Genomic DNA, 22,573 nt, shown 5'->3' with positions numbered 1-22,573 from the left:
CCTTTCCCAGCCCTGACAAGTGACAGTGACGTCATATAATTGGCGGTGGTCCACTGTGTGCTCCTTCGGCCTAGTCTTCCTCTCCCTTGCTAGGAGAGCCTGCTTGCATTCATTACATGGAGATAAAAGTGGGGACATGGAGAAGTTACATACTAGGGAAATGAACAGCAATAGAAAAGAAATAGATCATGATTCAGGAAGGAAGAGTGTACACTGACCTGAAGAGCCACCCTAACCTCCAGAACTTTGCTGAACTAACCTTCAAAGCCTAGGAAAAAGAACCACTGGGATCCAAAGTGAATGAGGGGGGAAAAGAAATTATCCTCTGCACCCAGAAGGGAGATGCCATCACCTTAAAGCCAGAATGCATATTACAGTTAAGATGTATATTACATTTTTACATTTTCTGTAGTTCTGTGTTCCCTGACAGTCAAGGTAAAAATAGAATACATAGGCTATATGTTTATTTGTAATGTTACATCATACACAGCTATAGCCTAATGACAAACCGAGGAAACTGACATTGGTGTGAAGTGTGTGTATAGTTCTGTCCTGATATCACATGTGTAGATTTGTGTAGCCAACTTTCAGCCAAGCCCTCCCCAGCGCTACCTGTCCGCCCCCGCCATCCTGAACCCGTGGCAGCCATTAACTTGTCCTCTTTATAACTTTGCCATTTCAAAAAGCTGCATAAATCGAATATATAGCACATGACCTCTGAGATAGATTGCTTATTTTTATTTTCTTATGGAGTTGAGATACGTTTTTTTAAAATCACATAGTACCCTTGAGACCCACCCAACTGCATCGATGGACCGTTCCTTTTCACTGATGGGTAGCATTCCAAGGTATGCTTATTTAGCTTTTGCCCTATTTTTCTGAACTTTTGTGAAAGAAAAAAGGAATTATATTTTATTCTATTTTTTCCCCACCACCATCTCTTATGACCTTTGACACTTTCTTCCCCTCTCTTTGTGTGTTTATCAAAGAATGCAATAGGTTCATTCTAGTGCTTTATGAACAAGTACTGTGGGACTCAAAGGATCCCGATCAAGCCCACAATCTTCCTTACCTCCTCCAGTTTGTCCACCCGCCCCACCAGCTTGGTGGTGACTGAATGCAGCTTTAGGAGATCCAGGCCATAGAAGGCTCCTTCCAGCATGTCTATGATGGTGGAAAGCTGTGGAACAGGGACAGAGTTAGTCCAGGGTGTGAGTAGACAGACCCAGGGAAAGGCTTTTCCTTTTCAGGAAAAGGATAAGCCATGATAGCAGGTCACAGGGAAGTCATGCGTCAGGACTGGGGAGGTGGCCCTCAGAAACTGCCATCTGGGCAGGTGGGCACACAGACAAAGTCAATGGTGCAACTCTGGACATTCTGCTTTCTGGAATACTTGGGTAAGAAAACAGAAGCAACCAGTGAGAACAAGCAAGCCTGCGTTCTAGACATTTTCACCAAATCATTTATACTTTTGTTAAGTCTGCCAGTTGCAAAGATGTCTCTTGCAAACAAGACACACTGGTACTCCTTGAAAGCCAGCACTTGTACAGTTCAAAACACAGATTTGAACTGCCTGGCCTGGTGTCAAGTTATAGATGGATTTTTTTTCCTATCTGAAGGTTCTGTGTTGGCAAATTTTCCCAATTGCTGATGTCAGTTGGTTGAATCCTTGGTGCAGAACTCACAGAGACAAAGGGCTGACTATAAGGGACTGGAGCACCCTTGGGTTTGTTATTCTGGTGTTCTGGACACTTCTAATACCAAGGAACTGCTGCAGTTAAATCTTGAAGGAATGAAAGTTATAGTCCTATTTCCACCATGGAGGACAGGATGGGTGCTCTTAATTCCCGAGTGGCTCAAGGGCCACTGTGGTGCCTAAATGGCCCACTGGAATGCCCATATGGTCTCTGCCCTCTAGGGCCCCAGCACAGTGCCTGGGCCATAACAAGTGAGCCACAAATACTCAACAAAGTAGCTTATACATGCCAATGCCTGGAAGGACATGCTTCTGAAACACTCAGCGCCATCATCTTAGTCATATACTGGAGGCTCTGGAAGAAGCCAATGAAAGTTTCTCCTTAATGCTATAAGCCTAACTCATCTTGGGATAAAAGAGACTCAGGGTCAGGCCCTCCTTGGGGGCACAACGGGTTACAGTGCAGCACTGTGAAGCTCGCCACTTCAGCCAAGTTTGATTCCTGGCCAGGGAGGTGACCCACATGGTGCAGCAGACCTCTCCTGACCCGCCCGCTGCTCTTCTCAGCAGTATACTTCATCAATCTACCTGTCCTGCTCCCCTCTCTGTCTCTAGTGAATCTTATCATGGCTCCTGCACCTCTGGCCTGTACCCAGTTCTGCATGCATAAAAAAATAAGCAAATAAATCTTTGGGGAAAAAAAGGAGAGAGACTTGGGCTGATCTCTGAGGTAGAAAGCTGGCTAGCGGCACCCAGCCTTCTCAGTTTGGTCATATGGATCCTGCCAGGACACCCTGGGAACAAGAGGCCAAGGTATCCATGGCATCCAGAGCAAGTGAGTATGGGCAAAGAGGCAGATAGGAGACACTCAAACCGAGCCTCACTGCCAGATGCTGGACACATTCTGGCCATAAGTATGCAATCTCTGCTCCTCTCTCATGCCCCAATCTTGCTTTCAGATGACGAATTCTTCATGAGAAGTACTCAGGTTTGCACAATCGCTTTCTCCCACCAGAGGAAGAGAGCTGAAACTGATTTAAAAGCCATGGGAGCCAGCTGGTGTGTACCATGGTGATTTTCCCAGTCCCGACAGAACATTTTGCCTGCTGTCATCTAGACGCTCCCCGGAGTAACTCCTATAACTGTGTGACTGAATATCCTCTGGTTCCAAAAGTAGTTGCATGACATATCTGATGCTCTGAGTGACTTGGCCAGGTCCTGGACTCCTCCTTGCCCTGGTAAGCACGTTCTGCTTAAAGAGAGGGCCGAGGACCATTAGTTTCCAAGTGTGTGTGGGGGGGGCAGGTCAGCACTTCATGTGGTCATTCATTAAAGGAACTGGATCCCTGAGCTCTGACTGCCTGTCAGGCATTGCAGCAGGTACTGGCAGCTATCATCAATTCTCAAAACAACCCCAGAAGGTCAATGGCACTCTCCCCTCAGGGGACTGAGGACAGAAAAGTGAGATCAGTTGAGTGGAATGCTGGAATAGTGGCACAGCAAGGATGTGACCCCTGTCATCTGACTCCCCACCCAGGTCATCTCATTGCTCTGAGCTACCAGTGAGGGCGAATGTGGGGGTCATACCAAGCCCTTAACTAACACATGACTGTGGAACATGGCACAGGCTTTGAATCTGACTGAGAACAGATCCCAGATCTCTCCCGCCCTGGCTCACCCAGCCCTGGAGCAATGCAGGATCAAGCTCAGAGCCTCTCACCCCTGTGGGGTGCCTGTTGGGCTGATGGTAAATGGTGGCAGCAGTTCTCCAGAGAAACAGCTCCCAATTGTCTTGGCTGACTGGGGCTGGCAGTCATTCCAGATCTGACCTTCCAGGCTCCATCAGGAGAGGCATCTCCCTCAGACATGTAAATGGCCAGTCCTGCAGCTACATGTTTCGCCTCCTTAAATGCTGAAACCAGTCCTTATGATTCAAAGTGTCACAACTCAGCTTGGCCATGCTGGGCTCCGGGGTCCCCAAGGTGCCACTGTCCCACAGCCTCTCCCACACCACGGCCTACCTTCAAGTCCTTGCTGTCTGCCTCCCGGAGCTTCTGGAGCCGAAAGTCTCCCTCACAGGGATTGAGGGCCGACGGGGGTGCCACACAGGCACACTTGCAGGAGGAGCCCGAGGTGATGGTCTCCACGGTGTAGAAGTCTTCCTTCCTGGAAGCCCCTTCGTTCACCCTCTGGCAGGCGTCTCGGCCCAAGGGTCTCACCACACACTTGCACTGACAGTCTGAGCCCTCAGACACAGCCTTGACTTTGTCATAGTCTCCCAGCAACTGCAGAGGTTGGGAATAGGTACAGGGTGAAAACGCTGACGTCAACCAGGTTCCTGAAAAAGTTTCTCCATTCACTTTGCTAAGTGTCCTGCCCTGGCAGGGACCTCGGACTAGCCTGAAGTGTCGGGTGAAGAGAGTATCACAACACCATTTGCTGACTGACACTTTCGTGGAGACACTCAGAATCTCCTCCTTTTACTTGTCTTGGAAAACTATTCGTTCCTTAAGGGCATGAGCCTTTCATCATTTAAAGTAAAAAACACATGAGTCTCATTCCTGCCTGAGCTAGGTAAGACTCAAAACAGGAGAAGGGGACAGGATTAACAGAAGGGACTGACCTACCAACTTGAAGATCACAGTCAACCCTTGGGCAACGCAGGGGATGGGCAACTGGTCTCCTGAAAATCCTCGTATAGATTTTGACTACCCTAAAACTTAAGTATTAATACCTGCATTGCCATAAGCCTTAATGACAACATCATAGTCAATCTAGACATATTCTGTATGCTATATAAGCTATACTGTATTCTTATAATAATGTACGCTAGAGAAAAGGCAAGATTTAAAAAATACATGTACAGTACCACAAATTTATTTAGTGATACCATAAACTCATGCTGTTTACAAAATCTGTTTAAATGGATTTGAGATGTGTAAACTGTGTTGTTCAAGCCCAACATACTTGCCTCTGCTTCATGCTTTCATTCACCTGTGATGTAGTGCCTACCCATGACTGCGTGAGTCGCTGTGAGGAGAAAGAATGGGCCAGACAGAGAGCCTGCTTGTGCAAGAGAGGAAACAAGAACCGTCACATAAAGTGCAGAGTGAGAGGTGTCCCTGGAAGCTGCCAACTTATAGGGGGCAACAAAGTTGGCAGCAATCTCCAATCAGGCACCAGGGAAGACTTCTTGGAGGAAGTGGTATTTGAGCTCCGCCATAAAAGAGTGTTGATTTGGGGCCCTCCCTGGTGGTGCAGCGGGTTAAAGCACAGCACTAAGAAGCTAAAGCCACTTCAACATGAGTTGGATCCCCGCCCCAGAGGTGATCTACATGGCGAGGCAGACCTCTCCTGACCTGCCCGCTGCTCCCCTCAGCAGTGTAAATTCACCAGTCAGCCTGTTCTGCTCCCCACTCTGTCTCTGGTGAATCCTTTCACCGCCCCTGCACCTCTAGCCTGTACCCCAGTTCTGTATCATAAATAACTAAATAAATCTTAAAAAGAGAGAGAGAGATAGATAGATATGTTGTTTTGGAGAAAAGGAACTAGGAGGGGAGAAAAAGATTCTGAAGCCAGTAATGTTTATTCAGCCTAGGGGCTCAGGTAGCTCCCAGAATGCTTTCTGAACTCAAGCCCCAGGCCAAAGCCAGCAGAATGAACTGGCAGTGCTTGGTGCTTATACAGTGCTAACCATTTCCTTGTGAGTGTCTGCCTGGACAGCCTCCCCATGCAGGAAAACACAACAGCAGGCTTTCTGAAACCACCACTCTGGCATTTGCTGGGGAAAGGGCTCTTCCCAGCTCCTGTCCAACAGACCTGGTGTCCCCAAGGCCTCCGGTGTAAGCACAGAGAAGGCCCCCTTACTTTTGACAAATGGGCCTGGCAGGCAGGCGCTGAAATTGTCAGTGGAAATATTCCTGGGACGCTGTCTGAGGGGAAGAAGGCTTGTAATGTTTTTCTTGTAGAGGTTGGGTTTCTTCTAGTACTAATATTTGTTTTAGGGCTGTTGTCAAATACAGAAAGGATCAGTGGAAGGAGTTGTGGTTCAGGGTGACTTAAGCAGCTGGTCTTTATGGGACTGGAGTTTTTTTGGGGGGGAGGGGGTAGACAGTAAATCCTGACTGTCTGCTCTGAAATCTTGCCTAGATTCCTGCATAAAAAAGGCTGGGAGACCCTGGGTGGGTCCTTCCTTTCAAAGGAGGCTCAAGTTTCAAGAAAACTTTTGGTGATGGTTCTCCAGAGCTCCAAAGTAGAGTTTTATATCTTTTTGATTTAGGGGTCAGGGCAAGGTTATAGGTGGATATAAAGGCACACATTAACATAATTATTAAAGCAAGGATGAGCAGACCAAGTATTTGATAAATGCCCAGGGGACTTCATCATTCTTTGTACTGAGAGGAGATAAGACCCATTCTGAGGGCTTAGTGGGAGGGCAGTCGCTCTGTAGGGGTCCTTTCTCAGTCATCCCTTACCCTAGGAGAAGGTGACTCCCGCTGCAAAGTCATGTAAGCTGTGGTGAGCATGAAACAGACACTCCAGAGGGCAGATCCCTAACTGATCTGTGCTGAAGTTTGTCAGGAGACCGGCTCTACTCACCCCCAGCTCCAGTGCTTTTACTGTGCCAGTCTTACAGTCCTGATCTACATAATAGAACAAGGGCCTGAGGACTGAGTCCAACAAGCAAATGAAAGCACTCTGTAAAGGGATGATTATAAAGCCCTTCACTATCAGTTTTCATTAAAGCATACTCCACTCCCAACATCTGCCAGATGGGAGTGGATCTGTGCTTCCACTCCATCTCCCCCAAATATGGGGTCTGCTCGTCAGTCCCTCTCTTCGGGGTCCTTACATTTATCACACATGTTGCTTCCTGTCTTCATGCCCCGTGTGGGGCTTGGCTCAGTGCCATGGAACATCCTCCCATGTTAGTCATCTGCCACCTTTCCAACCTGCCCACCTGCTCTCACTTTCTGAGGCTGGCAAACGGGCACACAGGGAGGAGATGGGCAAGACTTCCATAGTTCTTGAATCAAAACATTTTACTTTGGATTTTCCTTTCTTTTCCGGGAGTTCATGGCCTCGACCCTTCTCCTCTCCTTTCTCCTGTTTCCCAAGTTTGAAAGGCCCCATGATTTTGAAAGGAGGACCATGCCACTTCACTTAAAAAAAAAAAAAAAAGGTAAATGAAATACGAAACGCAAATGCCCTTTGCTCTTTCTGGTAATGCAGAAGGAGACCCCTGTCTCCATCTTCTGGCTCCTCCACCACCCAGGCAAAAGGGGTGGGGACCGGACTCCTACCTGCGACAGAACATTCTCTTGGTTGTCCGCCTCATTTTGCAGAAAGTCGTCCTCAGTGGGCGCCGCCGTCTGCACATCTGGAGGCGCGCTGGTTCCTGTGGGGTGAATGCTGGACCCCCAGTCCGGAGCCACGACCAGAGTGATGCAGAGAACTAGAAGCAGAGGCTGGGCCATGAGGACAGCACAAAAAGAACGGCTGGGTCGAGTTTGGGCAAAGACTGAGGCAAATGGGTGTTTGGGTCGGAGCCCGAGTGTGGCTCTGAGAGCGTCTACTCCAGCTAGAAGCAGCTGAGCGGGGACGGAGGCAGCACCCCAGAGATCATCTCCTTCCCGACGAGAGCGATTATGCGGCTCCTGTGGAGAGCAGAGCGCGGGGAAGGTGGCGGTGGCACGGACTATTCCGGCGCGCTGTCCGGTGACGGGGGTCCGGTAGAGGGAAGGGGTCCCCGCAAATGTAGCTAGTGCGCGCGGGCCAGGCTGCGGGAGCGTCTGCACGCACAGGCACCGGCACCGGCGCGAGAGTTTCGGAGCGCACCTACTTAAGGCGCGGGGCAGGCGGCAGAGGGCTTCAGGCCGCGGAACCTCGGAGCGCCGGCCCGCAGGCGAGGAGCCTCGGCGCGCACGGGCACTGGGCACCGGGCGCGGGACAGGGGCAGTGGCCGTGGCGGCGCGGCGGAGGCAGTAGGGCGAGGGCGCGGCGGAGCACTGGCGCGGAGGGAGGGCGGAGCCTCTATTGTGCCGGGGCCGCGGGGATGCAGCCAGTGACGGCGCGGAGGAGGAGGACCGAAAAGTGCGCTCCCGCTCGGGCGGAGGGGCGCAGGGCCGACCCCGCCCCCAGATCCGCCGGGGCTGACGTCCGATGCGTGCCCCCTTTCTGCCATCGCACAGCAAGTGTTGAAGGGAGCATGGGGTCCCTGAAGTTTGGGGAGCCCTCGTGTGCATGGTTACCTGGACGAGGGAGATTCCTCTGCGTGGATAGGCAAGCACGGAACATCTCCCCAAGCAATTCGCACCCTGAGCACCCTCCTTTTATTGCACCTGGGGAGACTAGGAGCCTTTGCTGTTCTCTTCCCGGACTTTCTCTGGGCAGGAGCTCTGGCAGCTTTGAACTTAGCGCCGTTCGTGGTTTGCGTGTTGGTCACAGCTTTGGAGCCTGGTAATACCTCCACCCAGAGGCTAAGTCTTGAACTCCCTGTCAGAGTGTGTCCTGAGTTGGGCAACGTTAATGACAAGAGCGTGGCTGTAAATCTGACCGTCGTTGCATGTCCCCATGGGGGAAACTACTGGCCCAGAATCAAATGATTCAAAGGGGACCCACTCTTCTTACGCTGGGATAAGTCTCAGGGTTCCTGTCACTAGATGTGATTATGTCACAGTGTCCCTTAATTAGAGTTCCTTTTATAAACTTACTGCCACGATTAAGAATGTGCGAGTTTAAGGAAAGGCACTGCACCTTCGGACAACATATACCCTAGAAGTCTGAACAGAGCAAGACTCCCCCAAAGATGTGAAGGGTGTTATTATGCTTCCTGGCACAAGTCAAACACCTTGCCTCAGTGTTATGGTATGAATTGTAATAGATTAAGTAATAGACTAAGGAGACTTCAGCTCATAAATGATCATACTTAGCAAAGTATAATAACAACTATTTTTTAAAAGAATTTCTTAGTCAAAAACACCTCTATTGTGTTCCTTCTTTTCTTTTTTTAATTTAAGAATTTCTTAGCCAAACACACCTGTTTTGTGGTTTTTAAAAAAGATTTTATTTATTTGTGCATACAGAAATGGGGTTCAGGGGTGGCAAGAGGGCTCACCAGAAACAGAGTGGGGAGCAGAACAGGCAGATCGACAAAGCACACTGCTGAGGAGAGCAGCAGGCCAGACAGGAGAGGTCTGCTGTGCCATATGGGTCACCTCCCTGTCCGGAGATCAAACTCTTTGAAGTGGCCAAGACTTGGCTTAGCTTCGCCACCGGGAAAGGCCTATTTTTAGTGTTTTAATAGTTTTTTTTAAAAATACCGTATTATGGACAAAAATCTAAGATGCTAAGTAACTGGGTTGTGGAAATGAAATCCCCTCAACTCCAACACACACACACATACACACACACAAATGTAAGCTATCAAATCTTTTCGGAAATTAGATGAGAGTAAACACATATAAAATTAGTTTTTAAGATTAAATTGAATCAAGTGTTGGAAGTTGGCTAGGTGCATGGCAACAAGCTAGGTTGTTAGATGGTTGATGACACGAGGAGATTGTCCATGGTCCTCAAGAAGGGCTGGCAGGGAGGAGGTAAGCAGAACAAATATTGGAATTGCAGGGTGAGTGGAACTTACAGGATTGATAGATTGCTTCCAATTGAAGAGTCAGGGTTATATGGAAGATGGTCAGATGATGGGGCTATTTCAACAAGGCAGAAAAATTAAGATGGAGCAAGAGTGGAAAGCTATCCTGGGCAAGAACACCAACCTAAACATGCATGTTCAGATCTGACTGGGACCATTTCTCAGGGAAAACTTCCCACAACTAACTCCTCTGTTATGTGTACCTCTTCTTCACAGAATTATGGGAATTATACTTTCATACTCCATGGTGGGTTTTCAGCAGTACTGTCTTTCCCAGTAGACTGCTAATGTCACAAGGGCAGGACTTTGGTCTGGTTTTCCTCATCACCATACTCCTAGAGTATAACCAGAGCCTGGAACAAAGTAGATGCTCAGTAAATTTCATTGAATGAGTGGGAACTGCAAACAGTCCACTGAATGTGTTTTCAAGCATCTTCATAACTCCATCTTTGTATCCATTATCATGTATTTGACTATAATTAACAGGAAGCCAAAAATGTCAAAATCAAAAATAAATTTATTTTTCTTCCATTCTAAGAGGAGTGAAGGTTGACTCTTTGAAATTTAGTCTAACCACTCTGTGCTATCACCCATTTTCCATTCTATTATTTTTAAGGTTTCGGCTTTTTGCTTAATCTTAGTTGGTTTGAGCCAGTCCTAGTTATCCTTTTGCTAGACATTCAATTTCCCAATCTCTCATATAACTAATGATTCAGTTCTACCCAATAGAATAAACCTTCAGAATTTATTGCTTCCTAATAAAAGAAACAATTAAGAGAGAAGAGCTTTCTAATGCCACCAAGCTCCCACTTCCTGCCTTTGATTGTGGTCAGGATGTCTGGAGTTGTGACAGTCTTCTTGTGACCATGTGTCTATTCTCCTGTTGGACCTAAATACAGGTCCTGTTAAAGTCTACTTTATAAGGTTCTCTTTGAAGTTTGGCTTTGTGGTCCTACACAAAATATGTCAGATCATTCCCATAAGAGTTTTTTTTTTTCCTTTTCTGTGTAAAGCTAGAAAATAAATCACTTCTACATCTCTTTCTTTTCAAGCTAACTATGTCTACTTTGCCACCTCTATTCTCCATTTTATTCACCTGATTCTTGGACCAAATGGCTTCCCAGACCTTCCATTATTCTGATTCTTTTTCTCTAGAAAGATTCTTGTTCAAGTAGATGTTAGGGCATATTGAAACTATTTCTTCTCTTTTTTATGGGCACTGTTATTTTATTAATGCAGCCCCAAATTGCCTTAGCTTTTTGGCAGCAACATTGAACCTATGATTCACATTGGTTTATTTTTTCTAATTTTTTTTTCTTTTTACTAAGTTTTGTGCTGATTTCCTCTATCCTGGCTTTCTAGCTACTTTTTTTTTTTTAAACATAAATACAGTCTCAACATTTTTTCCCACTGAATCTTTCTTTTCATCTTGTTGAAATCTTGTGGTTTCTTTCTTCTTCTTCTTCTTCTTCTTCTTTTTTTTTTGTGCTCTTCACTCCATTGAGGTAATTTACAAATTTAATAACCATAGTTTCTGTCTTGATTCAAATCATTAGTTTTAAAAAGTCGCCTTCATTCACCTGGTGGGCACTAGAGCTCTATGGCCATCACAGGAAAAGTCTTTTCTCTTTGCTATTGATACTATTAGAGTGTGATTAATCAGACAGTCAGAGGGGGTAGTGCTAAGTTCCAAGACTTCATCATACCTACAGGAGTCTGAAAGCCCTGAGTGGAGCTTGGTTTGGCTTTAGAGCACCTGGGTTAATAGGCCATAAACTCCTACATCCTCTGTGTTCCCCCTACAGACTCCAGTTCTCTGGGTGTTCAGCATGTTTGTGTGAAATAAACCCTGGTCTCTGTGTTGGACGGATGGTGTCCCTGGGAGGCTGGGAGTTTACGCGTGATGGCTTCTCTGTTCCGAAACTCATCGTGACTAGGCATTATTTGGTGTTCGTGAAACCCTGGAGGTAGGGGTACCCTCCCCTTTTTCAAATGAGGAAACCAACCCACAAGAGGAGGACACAATCACTGTGAGTGTGTGCAGCAAACAGGACCCCTGAGCCACTGAAGACCTAGAACCTGCACCATTTTGGGCCAACCAGCATGTTACTGGGTGCCTGGGGCCCCCTCAGCTCCTGCAGCTCCCAGGCCTCTCCAGATAAGTTTACTTCTGAAAACATCATCTGTTTTCCAGTTGACCTGGAAACCTCTTGGCTTCGCTTTGATATGTCTATTGAAAGCCCACTGCTCATTCGCCAGGTGGGGCTGGGCGACTAACAGGGACTTCTCCTTGGTGGGTATTTTAGCGTATGCACCTGCCCCATGGCAGTGGAATCAAAGAGCAGCGGCCGAATCCCAGGAGCACCATCACTCTGCCAGCTCCCTTCCCTGGCTGGCTGTGGGGTGGGAACGCTGCCAGGGAGCTGCCATCCAAGGCTGAAAAGTGCTGCTGACAAGGTCCTTTTCCCCTGCTCATTCTACGCTGCTGTTTTCTCGGCTTTTTACTTTGTTTTTGATCTTCTATGTCTTCTCCCGAATTTAATTCAGTTAAGTTCATATATTAAATGCATATTATAAACCAAGCAGTTGCTGAACACACAAAAATGAAGGCAAGACCTCTCTCTCTGCCGTTAGGAGCTCACTTTATAAAGCTTATAAATGTGTAATCCTGGGAGGAGTACCCATGAGTGTGTTTTTAGTAAAAACAAAACAAAACAAAAAACAACCACGAAACCCAACTTTCTTTAATTTTCAAGAGAGCAAGGGGCATGTGTTTTAGGCAAAAGAGGCATTCAGGCTTTTGGAGAGGAGAACGCCTTACTCCCATTTGCAGAGATCAGCCACTCAGTGGTAAAGAGTAGAAAGCAGAGAAAAGGGCCAGGTCACAGCCATATTCCCTGTTTGCTGACCACCTGACCCCAGCTGACTTCAAGAGTTGGGGTCCTGTGCTGGACAGGTCATCAGCATGACTCACAAAGGCACTTCCCTGCCTCTAGGAATGTGGTGACCTAAGGAGGAGTGTGGGCAGGGTCCTTTGCCTTCTCAGAATTTTCCAGACTGCTTTCTGGCAGCACTCCAGAGACCCGGTCACATCACAGATCACGCGATGCAGAGCCCCTAATAACTGTGCTGGCACAACCCACAAGCAGAGAGCTGTACTGGGGCAAGTCAGGACCACTGTGAGCTGCCTGATGCTTTCTCTGCACAACCATTTCTTCTCCCAGTCTCCTTCCCAACTTCTACCTCCTGCCTCCCGGCCTCCCTCCCTCCCTCTCCCTTCCTGCTACCTCTAAGAGCCCTCCATGCTCACAGAGTGGCCCCACACAGACGACGTTGTCTATGTGGTGTACTTTTCCAAGCCTCACATGCCTCCCCTGCCTTTTCACAGATGCTGAATGCCACTTTAATAAGTTCTGCCCTCTGTGACAAGCCTCTTCATACAAACACTCCCGAGAGGTAATGCACTGCCTTAAATCTATACCAGGGAATAAGTAACTAATAACAGACTTTGCTAGGGAGCAGTGAGACAATAGCACAAAGTCAAAAGGACACGTGATGGGGTTGCTTGGAGGTGGGTGGGGAACAGGAGGCCTGTTTCGGGGCTCCATCTCCTGTTGGACTAGAAGTGACTGATCACTGATATTTGTGATCACTAGGGGTGAGTAGGCAGCAGTTGGAGTGTGTCAGGTAGAAGTCTAGAGACCAGAAATCTGGTGCATTATTGGAAACCCTGAGCAAAGCAGGAGCCCAGGGCTTGTTTACACTGGAGGGCAGGAGAGGAGAGTGGAGGCTTGGATCACACAAGGTCTCTGTGCTATGTTGGGGAGTTTGGATTTTAAGTGAAAGGCGACAGGGAGGGAGACAGCAAAAGAGTGAAGTAATTAAACTTGAGTTCTGAAAGCAGGGACAGTGACAGCTCCAGACAGGGTCCAATGTACTCTAGTGAGGGCTGGCTCTGTCTCACTTCTACCTCCAAGGATGCGCTTACTTAACATTAATAACCATCTTCTAGAACTGCAAAAGGATTGACCCCCAAGAGACAATCCAAGCTAGTTACATAGGCCCTGTTCCATGTGTCCATGTCTCTAGATGGCATCTTATCTTCCTCCAGCTTGACGAGAATCTAGCCTAGGGTTGACCCCTTCTGTCCTTCAGCTCACCCATGAAGTGACAGAACAGGGGTGTATACCAGTAGTTCTCAATTTGGCGTGGTATTTCATCTGACTATTACATTCATCATCTGGAATACCCCCTTCATTCTCATGAATATCACTTATTTTAGGCTTGCAGCAACCGAGAGCCAGGGGTCAGTCTGTGGAACTGGCTTTTGCAACCAGCTATTGACTTGGGCAGTCTGTGAGCCTCAGACCTCATCCTTCCATCTGGCATCATAGCCATAGCTCCACTGGACTTACCGCATGCTCCTTTCTTCACTCTTACAGGGATGAATCACTGCCCCTATTTCTGAGGATGAAAATAATGAGGAGTAGAAAAATTGCAAAGGGCTGAGATTTAGTCAAGAGAAAATCCAGACATTGGTACAAAGGTGAGGTTTACTTGGAGCAGGAGAAATGCTTCTTGTCTGAGCTTTATGGAACTATAGTCCTGCTTGAAATCTGGATTCCATTACCCACCTGGTGTGTGATCTAGGACAAAGTTTCTTTTCTAAGCCTAAATTTGGTGATATTGCTAGATTACTGTAGAGGTTAGAGATACAGAACAATACCTGGCCCCCTGCCTGCCACATTCACAAGTATTTGCTGATTGCTCAGTGAATGATAAAATAGTAATCATTGAGCCTCCCTGGTGGTGCAAGGGTTAAAGCACAGCACTAAGAAGCTCTCTGCAACCACTGCAGCATAAGTTCGATCCCCGGCCAGGGAGGTGACCCACATGGTACAGCAGACCTCCCCTGACCCACCCATTGTTCCCCTCAACAGTGTATTTCACTCAATCTGCCTTTTCTGCTTCCCACTCTGTTTCTGGGGAAGCCTCTCACTCCCACACCTCTGTCCTGAACCCTAGTTCTTGTTCTTGTATGCATAAATAAATAAATCTTAAAAAAAATACAATAGTAATCATGTACTAAATGGGGGTGTTATTCTTGTTTCTGACACAATCTGTGGACTTAGTAGGGCTCTCTCTGGGCCTCAATTTCTAAGGGTTTATCCGAAGAGGAAACAATCATTTTTAATTCTTTTTCCTTCTCCTTGATGATTGTGTTAGGTAAGCAATTTTTTTACCTTTTTTGAGGTCTTTTTTTTTTTTCAGGAAACTAAACTTTAACAAAGTGACTTGCTAAGGTTGAGGCATTCCCAAGGTGTTCTTGGAAACTGGGCTTTGGCCTCGGCTGCCAGCCCCTTGCTTTCATTGGCAGGGTTCCCCAGGTTTGTCCTGCTGCTGGCTCGGTGGAGGTAGGAGAGTCAGAGATGGGTTGGGCAGGGTGGAAGCTTCCTTAAGAAGGACAGCATCACCTCCCAGGGTCAGGTGGTGAGCTGAAGGAGGCTGCCATGGCACCCCTGTCCTGACAGGAGTAAAGTCCCTGGGATCCCTTACTCCAGACAGCAGGAAATGTTGCTACGTGCTCTGCAGTCAACGTTCTATCCAAGGAGGGAGACACCAAAATAGCAGCACCAGGACTGAGACAGGGCGGCACCGTATGGAGTGCCAATTCCTGCTGGCATTTATTTTTCCCCTTCCTCTAAAAATCACTTTCTTCCTGTTGGAAACCCAATGAAGCGTGTTTCGATTAACCTCGGGCGCTCCCTCCTCCATGATTCCCAACCTGCCCTCATTCCATTGATATCGTGCCCTGCTTTCTTCCACTTCTCCTCCCCCCTTCCTTCTTGCAAGGAAAATGCCAGCCCTGCCGTTGAAAGTGACAAGTGTGGTTCCTGAATCATAACCGCTGCTCAAAATTTTCATTGCTTCATGGAAAATTTACATGCCTGAACTTCCTTTCTTTTTTAACCTCGAATTTTTTTTAACCACTGAAATAGGCCCTTGGCATAACTCTAGGGAGCCATAAAATGTGAGTGGTGTCCTCTAAGGTTAACAAGGGTTTGGGCACCTCATGTGGCCAGGTGCAATCATCCTGTTCATGCTCACAGTCATCCCTCTGTGTCATGATGTTACCTTCTTCCTGCAGGTGAAGAAACAAAGACAGAAATAACAGAAAGACAGAAAGACAGAAATACACAAATTCTGAGTAGCAAGCTAGCTTTGATCTAGGTCTGTCTGACCCCAAGCTTAAGTTGTTAATTGCACCCTAACCTCTACCATTTAGCTTTTAAAACCAACCTTCAGCTCCTCAGCTACATGCCATTTCCCCTTCTAGAACTCCATCCGAAAGGGTTGCTAACCGACTTACCTGCAGAGAAATAACTGACATGCAACATGCGGAAGCAATGGGCAGGTAGATGCCACAGGGTCTCATTCCATTTTCCTCTCCTGCTGTATCTGTGGCCCTGGGAAGTCACAAGCCTCAGTTTTGTCTATTTGCCATGAGAATGGGCTGGACTGAGTGATTTCTAGGGTGATCCCTCCCTCTCAGTCCTAACATACTGAATTCTTTGATATTAGCAAGTTGATTTATTTATTCATCCAACTGGTGTGGGTTCTCAAACACAGCTGACTTGAGTGTAGTTAACAATGGACAGTAGTTGTTTTGTATGCTTCTGTGAAGTTATCAGTCCTCTAGAAAGTATGAAATATTTACAAGAGAAAAGCTGACATGACACATCACTCCATGCTTCTTAGAGTACCCGGTGATTTCACCTAACCTTGAAGGTGAGTGGGTGGGGGAGCAGCAAAGATGCAGCAGGGGACTTTGGTGCTCAGGTCAGAAGTGTGGGGCATGTGTGACCCCAAGGCATTTGGAGAAATGAAACAAAGCTGGGGTATCAGGGTTGACCCAGTTATTAGGTCTTCACCTGTACACTTATCACATAATTCAAAGGTAGACATTTTCTGGGGAGAAACTGTGGGAACCAACCCACACCCCCTTTTGTATTCAAGATATTGCTTGGCACCAAAAGTTGCTGCTGAGGAGGCTAAATGTAGAATCAGATAAGGAACCTCTCTCCAGGACAAAAGTCTTGGAATGAGGATATCTGCTGAAAAGAGCAGGCAGACTATGGCCAGATTTGCATAACCAGCTAGACCATCTTGACTGGAAGTTAAGTGTTAAGAGGAAAAAGAGATAGGATGACTTTATCAGCAGCAACAATGGAGACCCCCCCCCCACTCTATTCATTCCCCACCACCCCAACCCAGTGCAAGACTATTAAGCATCCCAATCCACATCCCCACCATACACATTGCTTAAAGGACTTGCCCACCTTCCCTGAATCTGAACCCCAAATCAAAGTGAGACTTTCCATGGAGGAAGGTTTCACATCCCCAGACATGTGACCCCTCTAGGTGTTTCTTTCTCTCACTACTTGGATTTTGAGTCATTTTTACTTTGTCTCTCCTGTCACTGCTCCCAAGATTGCTGCCCTGCAAGGTGACAAGAAGCAACATAAGGAGAAAAGGGAGGGCCCAGAGAGGAAGAAAGAATTGGCTCTCGCAGTGACCAGTTGCTGTTTGTCCTTCTCCAGTAGGGTTGACTGAACAGAGACTGGGATCCAAGTTGAGGCTGCATTTAACAAGCTGGCTGTTCGCCAGGCACCCCTACCCCACCCGCCCTAGCAACTAACTTCCCAGGCTTCAGAAGTTTAACACGAAAACCCTCCCCCACGCCCCACATTTTCCCTCACTCAGGGGATGGAGTCTAGAAAGCACCTTTTATCACTGAGTTGGCTATGAGCGCCATCTACTGGCTGGGAGGTTTTCCCTCACTGTTTCTTTTACAGAATGCTTCTTGTTTCACACCTGGCTCTGGCTCACTCTGAGGTAGGAACAGAATGAGTAGTGACAGCAGTGTTCACAACAGCATCACTTGAGTGCTTCATAGGTATTGCTATTAATTCCCAGGTGTCATTTCTCCAACTTATAGATGATAAATCAGAAACCCAGAGAGGGCAAATCATAGGATCAAGGTCATAGATTTGGGGGCTGATTTATGTACAACTGGAACCCTGACACTCCAGACCACATTCAAACTGTCTTGGTCTCTTCATTTGTGGGTATGTGACCTGAAAATTGTGGAGGAAAGGCTGCTTGAGAGTAATTTAGTTGATGACCAGATAGTTAACTAATTTTAATGGTTAATTTTTTTTTTTTAATTTTAAGCTATATTAGAATAAAACATAATCTGTTACAGGGCACCTCAGTGTGAACGGGGCTGCCTGTCTGTGAGTCTTCACTCTCGCCTAAAATTTAGTTGTACTGCAGGCACACATAAAGGGTCAATAATGGGTTTATTTACAAAAGGGAAAAGGAAAAGGAGTAACCCAGGTAAAGAGAGAGAGATACAAGGTAGCTAGAATATCTTACTGGCTGGGCTGACTTGGAGCTCTGGTAACAAACTAACTGATAGCCCCAGAAAATCGGTCCAAGAGCCCAGTTTCCTGAGTGAGAGAGTGCCATAGAAAAATGGCCCCCTCCTTATCCCCCAAAGTCCCAGAATGCCTGCTTAGCTCCGCCCTTGGGTCCTCACAGTTCTCTCCCTGGTACTGCTGGGAGTTGTAGTTTCCAATCACAGGAGTAGTGGGTAGAGTCCAGAAAGCTGGAGTAGAGGGTGGAGTCCACAAAACTCTGCAGAGTTCCTTTAGGACATTCTTCCCCTTAATAAATCCACATAAACTTGCTTTTTCATATATATTGTTTAGGAAAATCTGAGTAAAAAAAATAAATTATACTTAAAGAAAAGGGCTGAGTCAATCCAGGTGGTATGGCAAAAATTGTGAAAGTGGGGTCCTGAAGTTTGGAGACCTCTGAATCAGATCATGTGCCAAGACTTCTTGGGTTCCATGAAGACAAAGAGAACCAAGCCTCTAGCACTCTGTCCCCAACTCAGGCACTTAAGAGATTTTGAGTAGGGAAGACTTAGTAAGCCAAAACACAATTTACTCCACTGCTAATATCTACCCTCCCCAGACCCATGTCCCCTGAGCTTCTAAGGCTTTGCTGTCCGGGTCTTGTCAAAACCAACCTGCCCTTTCCATGTCGCTCTGAAGACACCAGCAGTCAGCCTTAAAGTTGCTGACCGAGTGGCCATCAAAAGTGTTACTGTAACATACCCGTGCCTCTGGCAATGTGGCATTTCTATGTCCACTTCCCTGGGGAACAGAAGTCAGGAAAACAGATCCAGCCACAAGATGCAATCAGCACAGGCTTGTCATTCTTTGGTAACTCCTGCGTGGCTTTGCAATTTCCACACTGGGAGTAGAGTGACACCTGGTGTCTGGTGTACTTCTACAAACCCAATCATCTTCAATCTGACATACTGTTCTGTCACTTCTCTGCCTGAAGCCATTATTTCCCCATATCCCATGGGACAAGACCAATACCCCAGCCTGCCTGTGACTGGGCTACAGGCTACCTTCTGCAATTTGCATCACCTCTGTGTTCTTCAATCCTGTTTCAGGATTCCTGGAGCTCAATCTGCTGCTTCAAAAAGGTCGATCTCACGCAAATCAACATTTCTTCTTCTTTATCCCCACTTAGGTGCAGGTAGGCCTGCACCAGGCTGGAACCCTCACAGTCATCACAAATCATCCTTTGTTTCTCTTCTTTCTCCTATATCCCATCCACTGCCAAGATCTATCAGTTTGACTTGCATTGATTTTTATGTATCTTGCTCTATCTTTTCACTGCCTCTTTGCAGCTCATCAGTCCATATTTCCCAGCACAGTAACTGTGCAAGAGGTCTTATCTGTACCTGATTCATATTGCACTTCGCATTGTCCACTGTCAATTCTCTGCCTGATGCCTATGACCCATGGGACATAGGGGCCCACGCCCACCTTCCCATGACTGGGCTACAGGCCATCCCTTCTGCCTTTTCCACCACCTTTTTCTTCTCCAATCATGTTTCAGGCTTCCTGCAGTTCAGTCTGTTGATTGAAAAACACTGGTTATAAAGAGAAGTTGAGACATAGAGTAAAGGTAAAGTGATGATCTGAAGAGGGGAGTCTTATTTTGATGGATAGAAGTGACTTAACATGTTTTAAGGCAGAAAGTAAAGAGCTCATTGAAGGTTAGAATATATAGCATAACCCACTGAACACCAGCTGTGTGCCAGAGACTTGATTCTGTTTTAGGAGGAAAGACTCTTTTAAATCTGTCAACAGTGGGACAAAGTAGGTACAATTGTTGTGCCCATTTTACAGAGGAGGGAATTGAGGCCTAGGAAGATAACTATTGATGTTGCAGCGAGAAGGAAATAGAACTGACGTTTGAACCTAAGTCTTTCAACTTCAAGCTTGTTCTCTTAACCACTTCACAAAAGAGAGAGGGAATGATGAGTAAAGTCCCTTTAAGAGGTGAAAAGAGGAGTAATTTTAAGTGTGGGTTGGGGGATGATCCACCATTGACCTTACAGAAATAGAAATACCTCTTTCCTGAGTTAGGAGGGAAGCAAGTCAGATGAAGCAGTTAGACGCGTGGATGGAGGAAAGAAGCTGGAGATGTTCTTGTTAGCAAGTATCTATTGAGAACTGGGAAAAACACGGGAATCAGAAGCTTGAGGGTGCTTCTAAAATAGTTGGGAGGGTGTCGATGAAAATAGAAATGTGAGGACAACAACTTCCTGCCAATTCTGAGACCCTGCTGAGCTGAGACTGGCCACAGGCTAAATAGCCCTGTTGCCCTGAGATCCTTTGTCTTTTCTATGCTAATTCTAGGTGTCCAAAACTGGCTCATTCTGAAACCTTTCCCTTGACCTCTTTTGGCCAGTTTCAGACTTTACTTTAAGCTCCCACATTATTTTGACTCTTTTCAAAAGAATTTATACAAATATACCCAATACTACAATTGGTTTTGTACTTTTCTCTCTTCCAAGATTGGTTGAAGACTGAAGACTTGCTGATGGTGAGGATGCTGTCACGCTTGTTTCCATTCCTTCTACAGAATCTAGCAAGTTCTATTGTACTAAGGTAGCTTGTTAAATGCTGGTTTACTGGCTGGTTGACCTTACCCCCTGAATGAGGCTGTTTCTTTATTTCCCTTTATTACTCTTTCATCTCTTTCTACGAGTCTGCATCCCAGAATCTTTCTTCATGCTTTTTCTATTTTTTTCTTCCCATTCAAACTCAGGTGACTAATGGCAACTGTGAGCTTTACTTTGCTGATTGGTGGTCTCTCGGGACTAAAGTCTATACAGAACGAATCTAGAAAAAATGGACCCATAAAACAAATGGAGATGCAGAGTCATCTGCACGTTCCCTGGGGTCTGTCACTGGGCTTCGTATAGACCCAGGGAAACATTGCGTATAGCCAGTGGGAAGGGATGGAAAGGAAAATCTTTAGTTACTATCAAGGGTATTTAATTCACTGCATTACCAAGTCTCCAGAACATTCAATTTCCAATTAGTTCAGTTTCTCTCTCTCTCTCTCTCTCTCTCTTTTTTTTTTTACATGTTACTCCTAAAGTTCCACTGAAGCCAAAAGAATTATATTTGAACTGAACTGAAATTGAGGGAATTCTCAATCTAAAGATAGGAAGCAGAGGTCCTATGGTAGTAGGCTGAAGAATGACCCCCTCCCCCACAGATCCACACTTTTCCTCCTAGAGCCCATAAATGTTACCTTCCTTGGAAAAAGTCCTTGTAGATATGATTAAGGATCCTGAGAGAAGCATATGATCCTGGATAATCCAGATGAGCCCTTAATGCTGTCACAGGTATCCTTACAGAAGAGGCAGCTGGGTAGCACTATGAAGGAGCTGGAGGTCTGGAGAGCCTGACAGTTGGTGCTGTGTGACCCCAAGGCAAGGAATGCTGGTCTCCCCTTAATGGAATGCTGGCCTCCCCCTAGGCAAGGGGTGAGCTTTGCCTGGGGCCCCTGCAGGGTGCAGGGCTATCTGCACCTTGTGGATGGTTCCATGAAACTGACTTTGGACTTTTGGCCTCCAGAACTGTGAAACAATCAATTTTTGTTGTTTTCAGGAAACAAATATGACCAAAGCGATGAGGTAGCAAGCAAACAATAGGAAGCATTTTGCGGAGTATGTGGGAAGAAAGCAGCATCTAATTATCATGTCATTTTGGTTGCTTAGACCCTGACATCCAAAGTATAAATGAGGCCCTCCCTGGTGGTGCAATGGGTTAGGACGCAACACTGCAAGCTAGCAACAGCCGCTTCAGTGTGAGTCTGATTCTCGGCCCCAGAGGTGACCTCTCCTGCCCTGCTCGCTGCTCCCCTCAGCAGCATACTTCATTGATCTGCCTGTTCTGCTCCCCACTCTGTCTCTGGTGAAGCCTCTCACTGCCCATGCATTTCTGACCTGTACCCTAGTTCTGTATGAATAGATAAACTAATCTTTAAAAAACAAACAAAAAAATAATAAAATATAAATGAGCCTTTGGGCACAGGAGCTGGAAAATTGTCATGCAATGTCAAGAGGCACTGATTAGTGAGTGTCTCTACCCCAGCACAGATTCTTATAGAGCAAGAACTGAAGATCAGTACAAGAAAAAGGTTGTCCATGTTATGCCAGGACATTGCCTCTGAAGCACATGTGAATGATAGAGATTATCCCCACTTTCATTATCACAAGATGTTTAAGTTAATATAGAAAGATGGAAAATGTTGAATGATTGTTACCTTATGCTAAACTAACTATAACAAATTGTACTTTTTCTCATTTGTTGCTGTGAGTTCAGTTACTCTCCATTAGCCCTTGCCTTAGTTTCAAGGTAAAGGGCTTGTTGGGCTACTCCTGCCCTTAGTGGACAGGAGTGAGCAGGCAAGGTCTGCTGCTCAGAGAGGACAAGCCAGATGAAAGATGTCTTGTTCAGATCTCAGGGTTCACAAGGTTTATTCCGGGGTGCGCCAGCCATCTATTCCCTAACACAAGTGAGAGGAAAGAGGATTAAGCAGGTGGTTCCTGTGAACACAGAAATAAGTTCTTGCTTCATAAAAGGAAAATAAGTCTCTGAAATGTGCTATCTCTTATAAGAAAGGAATCTGCTTTATTTGGAAGGAGACTGAGCATGACTCCCCTTTCTGGAGGCAGTGGAGACACTGCTGTCAGCCTCACTCCCCATGGAAACCACCAGAACACAGGATATGATGTGTGCACAATGCTTCAGGCATAGCACACTGGGCAGCACAGAGCC

General features: G+C 46.5%; 1 protein-coding gene across 2 annotated transcripts in view; it reads right to left on the bottom strand.

Moving 5' to 3' along the window:
• OLFML2B (olfactomedin-like 2B) overlaps positions 1-7,642 on the bottom strand; it is a 35,281-nt gene extending 27,639 nt beyond the window's left edge. Inside the window, exons 1-3 of one of the 2 annotated variants that reach the window (XM_004688436.2) lie at positions 7,000-7,642; positions 3,718-3,981; positions 1,073-1,180 (exon numbers count right to left, since the gene is read on the bottom strand). In XM_004688436.2, coding sequence (XP_004688493.1) covers positions 1,073-1,180; positions 3,718-3,981; positions 7,000-7,173 — 546 coding nt within the window. In that variant the 5' untranslated portion in view covers positions 7,174-7,642. The remainder of the gene's footprint in view (positions 1-1,072; positions 1,181-3,717; positions 3,982-6,999) is intronic. The other variant, XM_012728859.1, reaches the window with a different exon arrangement.
• Between the last annotated feature and the right edge of the window lie 14,931 nt (positions 7,643-22,573).

The sequence above is a fragment of the Condylura cristata genome, unplaced genomic scaffold, assembly GCF_000260355.1.
Source record: "Condylura cristata isolate star-nosed mole 26May11 unplaced genomic scaffold, ConCri1.0 scaffold00024, whole genome shotgun sequence".
NCBI classification, from domain to species: Eukaryota; Metazoa; Chordata; class Mammalia; order Eulipotyphla; family Talpidae; genus Condylura; species Condylura cristata.
Note: the sequence above shows the minus strand (reverse complement) of the source record. Positions and strands in the feature narration are given on the sequence as shown.